At 35.9% G+C, this 17,732-nt stretch overlaps 1 protein-coding gene across 2 annotated transcripts; it reads right to left on the bottom strand.

The window, feature by feature from the left end:
* Positions 1-728: 728 nt before the first annotated feature.
* fdps (farnesyl diphosphate synthase (farnesyl pyrophosphate synthetase, dimethylallyltranstransferase, geranyltranstransferase)) lies at positions 729-13,683 on the bottom strand. 2 transcript variants are annotated; one of them, XR_012391446.1, is made up of 10 exons: positions 13,603-13,632; positions 13,027-13,173; positions 10,205-10,345; positions 7,763-7,843; positions 7,390-7,512; positions 6,920-7,008; positions 6,088-6,791; positions 4,424-4,713; positions 1,940-2,074; positions 729-1,841 (listed from the first exon to the last, which is right to left on the bottom strand). XR_012391446.1 is itself a non-coding variant. In NM_001025471.1 (10 exon segments), coding segments are annotated over 10 exon segments (1,071 nt in total). In that variant the 5' UTR covers positions 13,606-13,683; the 3' UTR covers positions 945-1,640.
* Between the last annotated feature and the right edge of the window lie 4,049 nt (positions 13,684-17,732).

The following is a 17,732-nucleotide window of genomic DNA, read 5'->3' as shown; positions in this document are numbered from 1 at the left end:
AAATATGCTTGGTGACTTAAATATTATTTTAATAAATATATCTGTTTAATAAATCTGTTTTGTTTTAATGCACCTATATCCACTGAGAAATTGATAAAAATATTCATTTTCAAAATGGGTTGTACTCAGTTATGCTGAGCACTGTATAATATATAATAATAAAGATGCAAATACATGTATTTTGTTTCCTCTCAAAATTGAGTCCATGAAATATCATATTGAAGTTTATATTTCAATGTTCTGATTAAAAATTGACTTTATTTTTATAGGAATTATTTGTGAAATAAAAAAACACAATTACAAACACTCTATTATGCATACTCTACTGCTCTAAACTATTTCAATGTGGTGATGTCATTGGCCTATGAATATTTCCTGCTTGTTGTCACACTATTTCATAACTATAACAAGAGGCAACTTATAACTTAAAATTAAATCAGCTATTATACCATTATTTATTAATATAAAGACCTTTTTGGATTCTTTGAAGCTACGGGAATTAACAATGTAAAACAGAAAATACGATAGGACCTTTGTTACTGTTTATATCCCACAAAATGGTCTGTATAGTCGCTGCACAAAACTCCTCTTAGACTTAGACTTAGACAAACAGACACACACACACACACACACACACACACACACAGACAGACAGACACACACACACACAGACAGACAGACAGACACACACCATTTTCTTACACAGAAAAGTGAATGATAAAAACATGCTGAATTGAATCTTTATTTAAAGCACTCTGAATGTCTTTCTATAATCCAAACACAGCAATGATGATCACTCACTGAATGTGTGAGAGACAAATATAGAAGTATCTGGTATAGTGTATAAACGTACAGTACAATCATCCGGTTCAAAACAATACACAATAACACTTTACTCGCATTTGTTAAGATTAGCTGCAGTAACTAACATAAATTAATTTTAATTTTTTTTTTGCAGCATTCGTTAACTTTAACAAATGAGAGTTGAAAGATTAAAAGATGAATAATGACTATTGTTCATCATAAGTCACTGATTTAGCAAACATTCTCAAATGGAGCCATACTGTAAAGTGTAACGCACGAAAAAAAACTAAGCAGATAGAAGGATTCTGAATGAATCGGCATGAACAGGAATCCCACCGTGTTCCAGGTGGGCAAATATTTTGTATAAAAACTCCTTTTAATGATTATGTGCATCTAGATCCTTTCAGCAGTTGGTTTTCAGACTCAAACATATTATGTATATCCTTTTCTAACCCTTCTCTTAATAGTCTAGTTCTCTCAGAGATGTTGAAAAGACAATACAGCAGTCAATCAAAATATATTTTCCATACACATGTACCCCTATTAAAACACTGACAAATGATGTGTTGTCCATGGACGTTACTTGTGGTAAACTGCATCATACCTACAGTAAATCCGACTTTATTGTATTTTTGCTGCACTAAAAGAGGAAAAACACAAATAAATGACACGACCACGTTCTTGACTTCTTGAAAGTATATTTAAAGTGCGGTTAAAATCTATCACATCCATATTTATTTACCTATTAAAACCCCCCACTGCATATTTTGTTGACCCTAGTCTATGTATCTAAAATACCCGGTTTCATTGATCAAGTCCTTACGGTTTCTTGCAGCTCATTTGTTCCTCTTGTATATTTTCTTGGCAAAATTAAGAAAAACAGCATGAGGCAGATTCTTAGCATGAAGCTGGATCAGTTTTTGCAGGCGGTGATAGCTCTCCTCCTCGTGTTGATGATATCGCATGGGCATTTCCAGAGTATCATACAAAGCCTTGACCCTTTCAACACTTTCAGCTTCACTGCGGCCGTAACATGCCTGAGAAAATAAATGACAGCGCAAGTCAGAAAACTGTCAGATCTAGCATACTGCTTGCTTATATTTGTTTGTCATTCAGCCGTCATACGCTCTCTGACCTCTAGCTCAGCCCTCTGTTCGGGTGTCATGATGCCCAGTGCTGTCACCACCAGCCAGCTGCATTTATTGTCCTGGATATCTGTGCCAATCTTTCCAGTCACAGCAGGGTCACCAAAGCAATCCAGGTAGTCATCCTGTCAACAACAAACATGCTGTGAAGGCTTTGGCATATTACAACTACAACAACAGATCTGAGCTTTCGTTTGTAAAACTTTGCATAGGAACCTTCCTAAAAGTGAATAAACTAATGATCATGGCTGATATGCTGATTTAAAATTGTTCAATTTTGGTCAATATTTGAGTTAGACATGTTTTCTTATAGCTGCGAACATTCATGTCAAGTTTGTTTTAACACATGATGACCTTTGTTTGGGAAGTGGCGTACACATGTTTCCAACAGATTTGTGTGTATGCAAAGTTATTAAATGAGATCCTGGATACCATTGAATAGGGCCAGAAAAATCTGTTTTTATTTTATTTTCACAAAATATAAATGTGTGTTCACATTTTTCTGAAATAAATTTTCATTGATTAATTTATTATTGACAGTTTTATTGATAAAATCCCATTCTAGTAATCAATAAGCAATATTTGTGTATGAACTGTGTATATGTATTATGAACAGCTGAAGACAGAATTATTAGCCCACCTGTTTATATTTTTAAACAGACATAGGGGAACAAACTAAACAGGGGGGCTAATAATTCTGACCTATATACACACGTTTTAGTAATCTATGTAACAAAATATTTATTTTAGAATTTTGTTTTAATGTATATGTGTGTATCACATGTGCATGATAAATATATAATACCCATTTCAAGAGTTCACACTTAGCTGATGATTGATAATAAAGCTTGTTCGGCATGCTGTCAAGGGAGAGAGTCCTGAGCTTATGAGATTTGAGCCCTGGGCTCCCGTTGCAGGGCAAGAGGGGAGTTTGAGCTCCGGTAGATCTCAATGACTCCCCCCTGCTTATTTGAAGCTAAGTGTCGGATATGGATGGCTGAGAAAAGGTGTACTCACTTAGAGCTTAACTATGAAAAACTCACGAAAGCATGGGGAGAACGAGCAAAACTCACAGAAATGCCTGCCTGGTTTAGAAGGGAATTAAACCAGCGGCATTCTTGCTGTGAGGCAACAATGCTTATCAGTGGCCACCATGTCGCCCGTTTAAAAGGATGGAAAGTAGGGTTGGGTGGGTTCTTCAAGACGAAGATATTGAGATAAGAAATCTCAGGTTATTTATAGCGAGTTGGGAATCAACTGATTGGATAATTGGTCATGAGCTAATGCTGGAACAGCTGTGAACAATCATAAGCACATAATCCTCTCGAAATTTGTTTATGAATAAACTTCACGTATTATGTCAAAACAAACTTTTATTTTGGATATTAATCTTTACCCAGCACTATTTTACGGTAAAGCCTAGATCGGATACGCGGCAGGCCGGAAGTGCGATATGTACACATTAATTATAGAAGCATTTATGACAATGTATAACAATAGTTAATATTTTTACAGTATAGTGATAGTTGGGTTTAGGATTAGGGTGGGGGGGAAGGCATTAAAAAATACAATTTATTGGGTAACTTAATAGACAGCATTAATATTATTCTGTACAACTACTGTTTTTACATTACTGTGAACGAAGCAAAAGTTTGACAGGCTGTTGTGAAGAAGCTTGAGCAACTGTGTTTACATAACTTACTAATAATTGTCTTAAATAAAACAATTTTGTTCATACGTGTTCAAATTCTCATTTAGTTTGAAAGAGGACCATGAAAACACCACAAGCATCCTTAAAACAGAGATGTAGAGCATAAGAAAATTGAAATGTAAAGTCTTTTTTTCAGATTTAGTGGTTATATTTCACAGACACTCTTCCATTTTGCCAGACTTCATGTACAGTTAATGTCAGAATTATTACCCCCCGTTTATATTTTTTCCCCAAATTCTGTTTACAGAGAGAAGATTTTCTTTTTCAGCACATTTGTAAACATAATAGTTTTAATAACTCATTTCTAATAGCCGATATATCTTTGCCATGATGACAGTAAATCATATTTGACTAGATATTTTTCAAGACACTTCTATACAGCTTAGGGTGACATTTAAAGGCTTAACTAAGTTAATTAGGTTAACTAGGCAGGTTAGGGTAATTAGGCAAGTTATTGTATAACAACGGTTTGTTCTGTAGACTCTAAAAAATACAACTTAAAGGGGCTAATAATTTTGACCTTAAAATGGTTTTTAATATTTAAAAACTGCTTTTATTCTAGCCGAAATAAAACAAATAAGACTTTCTCTAAAAAAATATCAGACATACTGTGAAAATGTCTTTGCTCTGTTGGGCTCTAATAATTCAGACTTCAACTGTATATTTTCTTTGCTATACAGTAAATTTCTATTTTCTTAACTAGATTTCACACAGAAAACATTAAGCCCTACTTGAGAATATAAGTGCTGATTTATACCAATACCTGTATCTGAAAGAACTCTCCCATCTCGAGTAGAATTGTTTTAGCATTGTGGTGTTCAATCTCATTCTCAATGCCAGCCTGTAATCAATAACACACGATCACAAACAGATTTATTTAAAGTTCAAAACACACACAACATACATTTGAGAGCATTGGAACATCATCATTTAGCTTGAAATGTTTGTTTAACAAGAACATTTGACAGTAGCTTGAGTTAAGTAACCGACATGTTATTTAATACACGGGAAACAAATAAATTTAGTTCATCAAGAAAATTGTAACAGCCTCATCTTATATATTTAATAGGGGTTTAACGATACACTCAGCTCATGATACAATATGTATCACGATATAATGTTCACGATTCGATATGTATCACGATATTTCGAATAAAAATTGAAAATTAAACTGAAATGCTAATTTTATTTAAAAAATGTAATTACCAAGTAAACTATTTTTTATGTATTTCTTTTGTTTCAACTTGTTAAACTGAACCTTCTTAAAGAAAATAAATGAAACAGGACTGTCTCTGGAAAATAAAACAATTTAAAAACTTCTTATAAAATATTATTGAAATGATTCAATTCAATTGAATTTAACAGTAAGAGCTTAAGGCTTTGCTTGGTCACTTGCGTTTTTTGTGTGTGCAAAAAGAAAAAAAAAATCTACATTTCCAGGTAATCAGCAGTTTATAAAATAATCCTGAACTGATGTTTATCTGTCTAAGAGGTTTTTATGGATGGCTGTCTTCATGTTGGGCATGATAAGTGACAGGGTGGCCGTCTTTTCATTACACAGGACAGTCGTGGCTCTTTTCAGCAGTTTAGGCAGGTTTACTATTTCTTCGGCGTCGCTGATGTCGGCGCTATCAAGTGTATCATGTTGACGTGCATTTTTGTGTACCTCTATACTCAAAAGAGTTCATGCTCGTCGTAATCATAACTCTAAAATGCGATATGATTGTTTAAATAATGTGTACGCTTTCGGTTTCATTTCCACTGCTGTTCATTCTTCCCACGCGGTTCCTGAACGATCACTCTGTTCCACAAACTGAATGTTGAATGTTAGTCACAGTGTTGAATGCTGAATGTTAGTCACAACCTGCAGGTTCTGTTCACTGAAGCAGACGCGTGCGCGTGTCTATTATAGTCCGCTCTCTGTAGTAACAGCTCACGGTCAGCTCACGTCATGTGTGATTTTGCAGCTGCCAATACATCATTATATGAAGAAAGAATAATATTTTAGGATAAATTGTACCTTATAAAACAGTATGTGACTCTTTTAACACCATTAGGAGGTATCCATGTCGCTGTGCAAAGTATGTAAATCACTGTGAAGACTTTAAAACTTCGGCTATGTTTGACCCAGTATGCGTGTCAAAAAGCAAACGAGTCTTTGACTGTACAACCGAAATGTTGCCAGACGTCTGATTTTGAGAGGATGGGCCATCTTCTATTTCAGCTCCACTTATCTTGGTCTGCTAACATTACTGCTGCTGCAATCTGAACTCACGTGCGACAGCAGGTGAAACGTAGCTCACGTGCAAACAGCTCAACTAATAAGAGAAAACGGACGTCATATCGTAATCAAATCGTCATAACGCCACGATGCATAAAGTGACATTTTTGCATCGCAATAAATCGTACAACGATAAATCGTTACACCCCTAATATTTAACAACCTAACTTATGATTTACATGTCATTTACTGTGAAAAGCAAAAAACTAAAACATATTAGTACAAAGTTAGTCCTTTAAAATATTCAACAATAAAATCAAAAAATAAAACCCAGTATGAATATCCCACTTTTCCACCAGTGGTTTCCATTAATGTTAAAATCATGGCAAGTGGATGAAACTTCTACTAACCTGAATGGCGTTGCACAATGTTTCGGCTGTTCTCCTCATCAGTGTTATGAGAATTGGTTTTATTTGGCTTTAAATTTTGTTTAATTTTTTGGTTCAATTTGGACAGCACTGCTCAGAGGTCATATAAACAAAATGGTCCAGCAAAACACATTCACTCTAGCTCAGTCATCACTGTCTTTTCTTTGGATCCAAGCTCCTTCATGATCCAGGTGTATAATTTAGCCTATGGTTCAAACTAATAGTAAGCTTTTATTTAGCTTTTTATTTTCTGCAATGCTACAGAATGTCACTGATTAGCATTTTGATCAGACTGATAGTGGAACCAGCACAATTTATTTTATTTTAATAAAATTGTCTTACTAACAATGAAAAGGGTTGTAAAATAACAGAGTTTGAACACCTGAAATCTTTGCTACACAAAACTTACCATGTACATAGCAGCTGCTACGGGAAGATAAAAGGAGTAGAATGCAGTCTTATACTTGACAATGGCTTTGTATCTGAGGTGAAGACAAGAAAGTTAAATGTAAATCAGGCCACAACACTGTAGTAAATTAGCATGAAAAGTTTGTATGGCAAAATTATGGCTACTTTAGCGTCACTTTTAGCATTCCAGACAATCTCTCACCTCTCCATGGTAAAGCGATTAAGGTCTATTTTATGTGGAGGTGCTGTCATCAGATCAAGAGCTTGACCCAACTCGGTCTGGAAAGATGTCTTGAAGAAAAAGAAGAAGAGGGAGGAGGAGGAAAAAAATTAAGTTTCAGCACACCCTAATTAGTGTTTACAGCAGGGGTGTCCAAACTCAGTCCTGGAGGGCCAGTGTCCTGCATAGTTTAGCTCAAACTGCCTTCAACACACCTGTCTGAAAATTTCTAGTATGCCTAGAAAGCGCTTTCTGGTTCAGGTGTTTAATTGGGGTTGGAACTAAAATAAGCAAGACAATAGTTTGGACACTCCAAAGTTTGGACACCCCTGGTTTACAGTATTAAAAAATGCAGCTAATGTGATAGAATATGCATTTTGTGGACATTTGTATCAGCAAGCCAAGTTTAAATGTCTATATGTGTTCTGACTAATGAAGCTTTTGTGTGTTACCTCTGTAAATAGTTCAAGCAGATGGACATAGTAGGGTTGTCCTCTGCAATGTCTGCGAAGAAGACGGTAAATCGAGCCCTCCAGAAGGAAAGCATCATTAATAGCATCCAGACCAATAGCTTCCTGACAAATACAAAACAAAAAACACACCATAAATTAATGCTGGTTAGTCACAAAAGAAATACTCTATATAACACATTTCTCTTATACTCTACTGTGATTATCATATGCTTGCTGTTAGATCACTACAGCTTTGACTGGAATATTTTTATTACATTTCTAGTCAATGTACACATTTATCAATATGTAATCTTTTTAATGCAATTTTAAAGCGTCATTGGTATATTTGTCAAAGCAAACATTAAAAAAACACCTTCTTATACCAGCAGGGTTGACCTCTTCTTGTCACAGATGAATCCATGATGTCATCAGCCACCAAGAAAAAAGCTTGAAGCTGTGGAGAAAATCAAATGTGTTCAAGACATTTTTTCAAGACACATCCAACCTCACGAGCCATGACAAAAAAAAAATGACGCAAGTTTGCATGCTCTTTTTCTATAATCAGCCAGTATTCAATAACGCACCAGATGGATCAGACTTGTTATTAGCTACTGAAATAACGAGTGAAATTTTATTTATGTTTGAATGTAAGAATTTTTATTTTCTTTATGCAAGACAAAAGGCCCAGACGGATTTCTAACACTGCGAATTCCGTTATTTCTTTTTGACTATTTTATTCTCTTTGACTGATTGGATGGAAAAGGTGCTTTATTCACAAATGTGTCATGCAACATTTCAGATTTGTACACATGTCTAATTTGCACCGATGGAGGGAAACAAAGCTAATGTTGCACACTTCTGCTTTTCATTTTCTGTGTTTACAATTCAGTGTTTCATCATTTCATTCAACATGTAATAAAAATAAACAAGATGCAAATGAGATTACAAATAAAGCTTGTGGGCCCCTTTCAATATTACTATATACAATTTAGATTTAATAAATTTTTGGTAAGACTTTAGTTTATGTACTAATTCTCACTATTAACTAGGGGTTTATTCCTTGTCTAATATAAAAATATTGGCTGTTAATTAGTACTTTCGAAAGTACATAACCTGCATGATCTTATGCTACTTCCCCACCCATTTAATGCCAATTTGAAGCAAATGTCATAGATAAAAGTTTGTTCATAGCGAGAATTGTACATCAAAATAATCTGATTATTGTCCATTTCCAATGTCAGTCTCTATAGTTAGATTCTGAGATTGATTAACTGAAAAAAAACAATGATTAACTGCATCTGAAATAATAAACTCTAAAATGATTTAGCACATCAGAGCGGACTGAGAGAGCTTCATCATTTGGTATAAGGGACACATACAGAGTACAAGCACCTGCTATTGAATACTACTGGCCTTAAAGAGCCCATATTATGGGTTTTTGAAAATTCCCCTCCATGTAGTGTGTAACACAGCTCTAAGTGAAGTGAAGTATCCAGCTAAGGCTTAAATCTGTTAGTGTACAGTGTTTAAAACTGTTGATTCATCTATAAAAGAGTCGACTCATAGTGCTTCAAACGAGTCGCCTTGATACCGATTCATTAGGTGTTTCGCCATGACGTACGAACGAAACCAAGTTATTCACGTGCACGCGCAAACCCGGGAGATTTCAAACCTGAGGCCCCGCCCTCTGACGCAGAAACCCAGACAGACACACACACACACACACACACACACACACACACACACACACACACACACACATACACACATACACACATACACACATACACACATACACACACACACACACACAAACATGCCGGTCAATTGAAGTCACACTGCAGATGGATATATTGAGTCTCTACCCAAACATGAAACCTCAGCATTATAGCCAAGCAGTTGGAAACTACTGGAAACTTCTGGAAACTACATGCTACAAAGAATACTTCATCAGCGTTTGTTAAAGGAAGGATCAGTAAAGAGTAACTTACTGATGGACGTCATTTCTCAAGTGTAAGTACGTGCGATTAAAGTTGCCTCGTTGACTCTAGCTTGCAAATGTATTTAGTTGTGATTTGTTACTTGTAACCGCGTGTACTGTATCAGGTTAACTGGCTATATTCTCTTATCGCGTGCAAAGTCACGTTAATAACGCGACGCGTGCTGCTTTGTTAACGGAGCTCCGTGGACGAGGAGTAGTGTGTGTGTCTGTGTGTGCGCGCGCTGTCGTCCGGAGGTGTGTGTGTGTGTGTGCGCGCGTTGTCGTCCGGAGCAGGGTTAAGTGCGTGTGTGTGTTTGTGCAATATGTGTGTGTGTCTGTGAAAAGAGCAGAGTGAGAAGCTAGGAGATCTCCTCAACTGTTTTTGGAGTTTTTGCTCAATAAAATGGTCAGTCGTCTGTATTTTCAAGTCCATAGTCTGTATTTACATTGACCCACTGGCAGCTAAAATCCACGCCTACACTATCGAGCGTGTATGAACTGTGATTACTTTTATATTGCTGATTAGCTGTTTGGCATTTCACTCTCTGACTGAAGGCAGTCGACCAATCGCAACAGGCTGTCATCGGTCCAATCAGCGCAGATTAGCTTCGCGCTAAGGAGGGGTTTAGGAACAAATGAATCACTGGACGATTCATACAGTAGTCGCTGGGATAATTAGGTAAAAATAAATGCAGATTATAAGACCATGAAAGTGTTTTTTGACCTTGCATGCATATTAAACTGTTGTTGGAGACTCTTACAACCAAGATATGACCCTATTTCATGTATAATATGGGCTCTTTAAGTTGATTAAATAGTAGCAATTTTACACACCAGTTCAATGCACCATCCAACCAAAAGAGCTCGATGAACTTCCTCAGTTGGCAGCTCAGATGGAGACACCAGCTCCCGTAATGAACCAATCACAGACAGGCCTCGGTTTCTCTTGCCTCCAGGGGCATTGTACTGAAGAACCTAGAAGAAGAAAAAGACACTTAAAAAGTGTAAACTATTCAATCATTTTCCTTCAGCTTAGTCTCTTTAATTATCAGGGGTTGCTACAGCAGAAAGATCAGCATATAAAGAAAAATTCTCCAGCATGTTTTACACAGCGGATGCCCTTCCAGCTGCAACCCAGTAGTGGGAAACACTCATACACTCTTACATTTACACACATACTACGGCCAATTTAGTTTAGTCTTTGGACTTAAGGGGAAACCGGAACAGGCGGAGGAAACCCACGCCAACACGGGGAGAACATGCAAACTCCACACAGAAATGCCAACTGACCCAGGCGGGACTCGAACAAGCAACCTTCTTGCTGTAATGCGACAGTGCTAACCACTAAGCCACTGCTTTGCCAGTTTAAACTATAATATTAAACAATTGAATTAATGAAGGGGTCCGTTCAATGTACTTGGTTTCCTCAACTAGCTGGATTTGATCATTGATGATTTGACACAATCCAGGATAGTTTCATTCTTCAGAACGTATCCTAAAGTTGTTGTTATAGCAACAACAGGTCTGTCAGCTCAAACCTGCTCAGGAACAGATATATTTCATATAAACAAGAATAGATCATTTTTACAAAAGCGATACTGAAAGTATGAGCCAATATTGGAGCATGTGGACCAATGATGATGCTAAAGCTCACGCCCATTATCTTTAGGCATGGGACCTCGCTGTTTCTTATTCTGCATTTAGTTTTCTTTTTTTGTGAGTTATAATAATAATAATTTAACAAGCAATGTCAATTTTTTGTAGGAATTTGATCGCAAAACCAACTCCTGATATTTTATAATTTTATAATCATTTTTTTAAATTGTCGACTCTGCAGGACATCGGCCCTCCAGAACGGAGTTTGGGCTAGGCATGGGCTGTATAAGTTTCTGACAGTATGATAATCTTGGATAAAAATACCACAGTATTGTGATTACTGTTCTAAAAGACGACATTTTTAAATTTCTGGGTAAAAAAAATAAATAAAATTTTTTTGAACACAACGCCCATTGAACAATACAAGCAATTCCATGCAAATGTAAACCTTGCCATGAAAAAATTAAGTTTTCACTAAAATACGTAAACCGATTCTGGGTTTTTTGGGTGAGCAAGTATTTTACAGTACTTTAGAAATACTCAAAAATGCATCTGTCAATGTTTTCAAACTATTATATTTGATTTACCAAAGTCACACAAATGGCAATTTCACATCCGTCACATCCATAACAGAGATGCGACACATCAATAACAACAATTTTTGTTTTTATTTATTATCTATTTATTATTTTTTCTTTAGGGTTGGGCAGTTTATTCACAGAATTTCTACAAAGTATGTTGTATGCTGTAAACTTGCAGACTTTTTTTGTCACTTCCATTATGCATGTTTATTTTCCTCATTTAAAGCACAAAACATGTTTACAGATTGATATTTTTTTCATCCCTTAACTCTGCGGTCAGTTGTTCTGGAAAATATTTAAAAATATGCTTTTTATTTAAATTTATGTTTTGAGTTTTTAATGCAAATGTCAAATCCATAATGCTGGAATTGCTCATATTTTAAGAAACATTTATGATATTTTAGAGCTGTAAACATTTCAGGTTCAATATTTAAAAAAAAAAAAAATCTAGCTTCAAAAACATAGATTACCTTACAAAACAGAAAAAAATACATAAAACAAAACCTTACATATACCTTGGGAACGATATAACAGGACATTTCAGCTGTATTAAAACCTTGACTTTTCCAAACCGTGGTAAACCTTGAAACCGGTTATTGTCCCATACCTAGTTTGGGCATCCATGCTTTAGGTAGTAATTCTTTGAAATGTATGATAAAAGACATGGACAATATTCTCATTAAGAGATTTCTGTTTTTTTTATTTTTTTTTGGAAATTGAATAGCTACATAATTTACAAACATCATGCACACACAACACTGAGATCTGATATGCTGGCAATTTGATGCAGCCAAGGATGCAGACTCTTTTCTAATATTAAAACACAGTATTTTTAGATGCAAACTTAACTTAAATAGCAAGTTATGCCTTGAGCCACTTGACTAAGAAACTTGAATTTTTTTTCTAAAGAAATTAAACTCTAAAGAAACCTATGTAATTGCTAGATTCCTCATACATGAAAGTGTAAAGCCAGAACAAATAGCTCACACAAAATCAGGACAGCCCTTTACTATGGATTTTACATATTTTTGCTGACATGGCTGATAATTGAAAATTAATCAGCTGATGTCACGCTTCTGTGCTGACGACCAAACTTTGCATTGATGACCATTATTTCGAGGATCAATAGATCAAAACAATCACAATCACACATATCTGCATGCTTGTTCCTTCCCACTGAAGTTGCATAATTAAAGTTAACAATCAATTCATTGAGCAATAATTTCAATCACTCATGGGAATTTGTGGATAACAATACAATCACTAGTTTCAAGCTAACCCAGATAATCCCCCAGTTTAATAAGAAAGACATTCTCAGAACATTGTTTGTAGGTATCAAAAAATAACTCACAGAAAAATGTTCTGAATATGTATACAAAACTCATGGCTACAGAAAAGTTGGGGTCAAAAAATGTATCAAATCTTCTCCATCTCTCTTTATGTGAATCCCTCAGAAGAGGCTGTGAGGGTTTACTCTACCTCTCGGAGTCTGTTGAGGGCATCACTGAGAACAGGATCAGTGAAGTCCTGCTCTGTAAGTTCACACACAAGCTTTTCAAACTCTGCATCGAAGAGCTGAGGGTCTGACATTTTCTTCTGTACACCGTTGCTGCAGCTGCTGTCACCCTGAAGTGATGGAGCACACATAAATTCAACATCTAGACAGAAATACAGGAGCAGGCTCACACTCGACAATATAACTATAGTGTCACGTTGACGAAAGTGAAAACAATATTTAGAATTATCCTCACAATACTATAAACAGAAAAATCATATGGTAACATTACAACCATATACAAAGCAACACTGTAGCGCTGCAGCTTTTTGTTGCCTTGTGTTTAACGTTAAATGTTAAAAAGTAATTATAAATCAAATTTTACAAAAATAACAACAATACAAGCATAGCAACTCTCAAGAGGTAAACATGGTAGACCGAACTTTGCTAGCTTCGCTAAGATATCAACAAAGACATAAGCATGCGCCACATAAGATTTGCAATTAGCTTATTTACAGTAACGTTACATTTTATCGAGGTGAAGCTTTACTTTGACTTACCATTATGGACTCGTCCTGGCTCAGATTACTGTCACAAACACATCCCTGTGTGCTTTTATTTCATCTGCTGCGCGAATAGTCGAGACGTCCCATAAGACCAAAGGCGTAGCACAGCTTGTAGTTTTTCAGTGAATTCGTACCAGTCCTAAGGCTTCATTTTAGACTTCAACTACAGAAATGCTTTGCGCATGATCTGTTGGGGCGTGTACGCAAAAGCTCATATGACACCATGACCGTCCATTGGTTTAAGGAATCGAACCAGGATGGGCTCTAGAGGAATCAGCCAATAAAAAATTGCTATCTACGACGTAAGGGGTGGAGTGAATGCAAGGAAACCTATCAGATTTTGCAAACGATGTCGTTGCATGACGTACGGTCTATGTTAGACCCCTTAAATGATAGGGTGGTTTTAGTATTTAGACAGTTTCCGAACGGTTTTGAACTAATGTTTGACTTACGCTTTCACTGAAATTAAGTATTTTTTTGTTTTCCTATAGGTTATGCTTAAAATAAAAGTTATTTATTGTCCTCAGTTATTCCAACATCAGTGGAACCTCATAGACTAATGGAAACATGTTTTTCACGCTATAAAGAAAGGCTATTTTAAGAACTCTAAATACTAATAGTAGTGACATGAGAAACTAAACAACTTGAACCATGAACCATGTTTAAAACACCTTATAGACACCTGGTGCTCAAAGCCGTTCAAATAGCTGCTAAAGAAAAGCTTAAACCAGCCTAAGCTGGTGGGCTGGTTTTAGTTGGTTGACCATTCTCGTTTTAGAGAAGTTTTGTTCCATTTCCAGGCTGGTTTCAGCCATTTCCAGCCTATCTGGTCAGACTGGGAAATGATCAGCTAAAACTAGCTTGAGCAGCCTGGTTTAAGCAGGACATATAGGCCATTTCAATGTGGTGATGCCAATATGGCCCCTGAACATTTCTTGAGTATTGTCAAACTATTTTAATAACTGTAATGAAGCAATTCAATTATTTCTCAACATTAAAACAGCTTTCATAACATTATTTATCAATAGGGTTGAGGATTAGGATTCTCAGGAGCTATGAAAAGTAAAAGTGTTAAAAAGGAAACACGTTAGGACCATTGTTATTGTTTGCATCCCTCAAAAAAATCTATAGCTGGTTTTCAGCCTGGAAATGGCTGGAAATAACTAAGGCCAATATATAATTTTTAAGCATAACCTATAGAAAAACAAAAAAGACTAACTTTCAATGTAAAAACGTAAATCAGTCATACAGTCAAAATCAGTTAGGAAACTGTCAAAATACTTAAACACACATTAGATTTGTATTCAAACATATAGGGTTTATGTGGAAGTATGCTAAATGACTTTTAATTTGTGAGTAACCTGGGTTAAGCGCTTCCGGTGAACTGTATTACAAAATCGTCACGCTTAAGTCTGTTTTCTTAAAAAATCAGCGATCTCCACTGGCTGAGTGATATCCGATATAAAGTGGGTCTCAGATTGTACAAGAAGCACTGCATTAAATAAATTTTTTCTCTGCCATGTCTTTAAAATATGAACTTTATTCAATGGAGTTCTGGCTAGCACGTGTGAGTAAACTGCTGTTTGTTTTGTTTTACACTTGAGCAACTGAATGACAGGGTCTATTTAACTGATTGTATTTTAATTACATTACAACATGATGCTGTAAAAGGAACCATATAAAATGAAAATTCACATTAACCATTCACTGGAAGTTTACTAAAAACTAAAAACACTAGCTTCGCATATACCCTATTGCGAGCAATGTCATGAAGCGCATGCAGGCATTCTTTAATACGTTTTCTATATTGTTCCATGGTAGCCTTACTACAGAGGTGTCAAACTCCGTTCCTGGAGAGCCGCAGCCCTGCACATATTAGTTCCAGCCCTGCTTCAACACGCTTACCGGCAGGTTTCAAACAAACCTGAAGAACTCAATGACTTTGTTCAGGTTTGTTTATAGGGTTGGAACTAAACTGTGCAGAGTTTGACACCTGTGCCTACTTAAATGTAAAACTGATCCGATATCAGGTTTAGCGATCTGCCGCTGGGGGGCAATGTGAGTGACTTTCACCATTCAAGTGTAGTCTCACTACACTTCAGAGTCACTGTAGAATTGTAGAAGGCTGTCGCCTCACAGCAAGAAGGTCACTGGTTCGAGTCTCGGCTAGGTCAGTTGGCGTTTCTGTGTAGAGTTTGCATGTTCTCCCCATGTTCGCATGGGTTTCTTCAGGGTGCTCCGGTTTCCCCCATGAGTCCAAAGGCATGTGGTACAGGTGAATTGGGTAAGCTAAAATTGTCTGTAGTGTATGTGTGTAAATGTGAGTGCATGTCTCCTAGTGCGGTCCGCTGCGTAAAACATATGCTGGATAAGTTGGCGGTTCATTCAGCTGTGGCAACCCCAGATTAATAAAGGGACTAATCCGAAAGGAGGAGAGGAGATTAATTAATACATGTCTGATAGAAAACTATTTCACAAGTAGCCTATAGCAGATCAGCAAATCTCACGTCTAAACAGACATCTGAGTGAGTGATGTATTTGTGCTGATGTAGAATATTCCACTGTTGTCAATACTGCTTAAATTAGATACACGTACATTTAATGCATGTAAACAAATGTATAATTTATCTACTTAATTTGTGCAATTGTATGGTTGATTAACTGAGTAACATTTGTTACATCAGCAACTGCTTCAATGTTTTTTTTAAGCATGTGAATCACTGAGTTAATTTACTCGTCTCAATGCTACAGGGAGGCTTTAGTGAGTACAGAACTGGAACTAAGAAAGCATCTTTTACGTTCGTTCTTTTACTTGTTAATTGTATTTTCAAACAGCTGTTGCATCAGCTTTCTAATAGTTGATTTTTCTGTTTTTTGCTGCAGACCTGTTGTGATGGAACTGGACATGAAAGGCAAGGGAATCAAGACATTTGTGAAAGAAAGGTAAAAACCTGAATCCAAAATATATGGTAAGATGATATTACTAGCACTACAGAAATCAAATAACACATTGTGCAGTAATTATTATGTATGTTTTGAATGATCTGAAATATCTGCCGACTGGTGTGTGCAGGGAGTATAAAGAAGGAACAGTGCCTGATCATTGCCTGAGATTCCATCAGGTACGTCTATGAAAATGAAACTGGAGGATGAAACAGACTGGGTGAAATCCAGTACTATATTGCAAAGGTATGAGACACCATGGTCTTACCTTGTTCAGTCCGAAACTGGAATACTCAGACAAAACATGACCACAGGCAGTCGGAAAAGTCACTGCTACACATGGAAACTACCATTTAAGATCAACATGTGACCACTGCACCTGATAGTGCCACAGATGAACAATCAGAAACTTGCAGAAGAGGCTGAAAACCAGGTCTGGATGTACTGTCACAATTCCACAGAGATTGTGAATTAGAAAAAGTGAAATTGTTTATTGTTATAACCTGCAATAATTCCCTGTTCAATGTTACTAATAACTTATAAGAAGGCCCACACGTATACTGTGTAAGTAGAAATCTGCAGATTTGCATAGATTTTACGCCAATCACTGAGTCTATTTATTTACTTGTGTAAATATAGTTATTTAAAATTGATTTCAATAATATTATTGCGTAATATGAAAATGTTCATATGATTTATTTATAATACAGTTTGTTAAGTATTATTTTCTGTATTTTAGATATATTATATGAGGGACTTGCTTTGTTTACCAATGAAGTGGATCTAACTTAATTTGCATTGTAAAGATTAAATAAATTAAAAAACGTATTATTTTATATTTCATAAATTACGTTTTAGTGACGATACTCCCAAAATCATTCCGCATAAATCCACAGATTTTATATATATATATATATATATATATATATATATATATATATATATATATATATATATATATATATATATATATATGTGTGTGTGTGTGTGTGTGTGTGTGTGTGTGTGTGTGTGTATGTATGTATGCTTATTTATTTATTTTTTATTTTTTTAAGATTTTGACAAAATTCTGCACAGAAAAAGAAAAAAATGCCTGCAGATTCTGTCTGGCCCAACTCATAAGGAAGAGCTATGTGGTATAATCAGTTAAATGTTGTTACTGTCAATGTATAGATGGCAAT

The sequence above is a fragment of the Danio rerio genome, chromosome 16 (genome assembly GCF_049306965.1).
Source record: "Danio rerio strain Tuebingen ecotype United States chromosome 16, GRCz12tu, whole genome shotgun sequence".
Classification (NCBI taxonomy): domain Eukaryota; kingdom Metazoa; phylum Chordata; class Actinopteri; order Cypriniformes; family Danionidae; genus Danio; species Danio rerio.
This window is presented reverse-complemented; position numbering and strand designations above follow the sequence as displayed.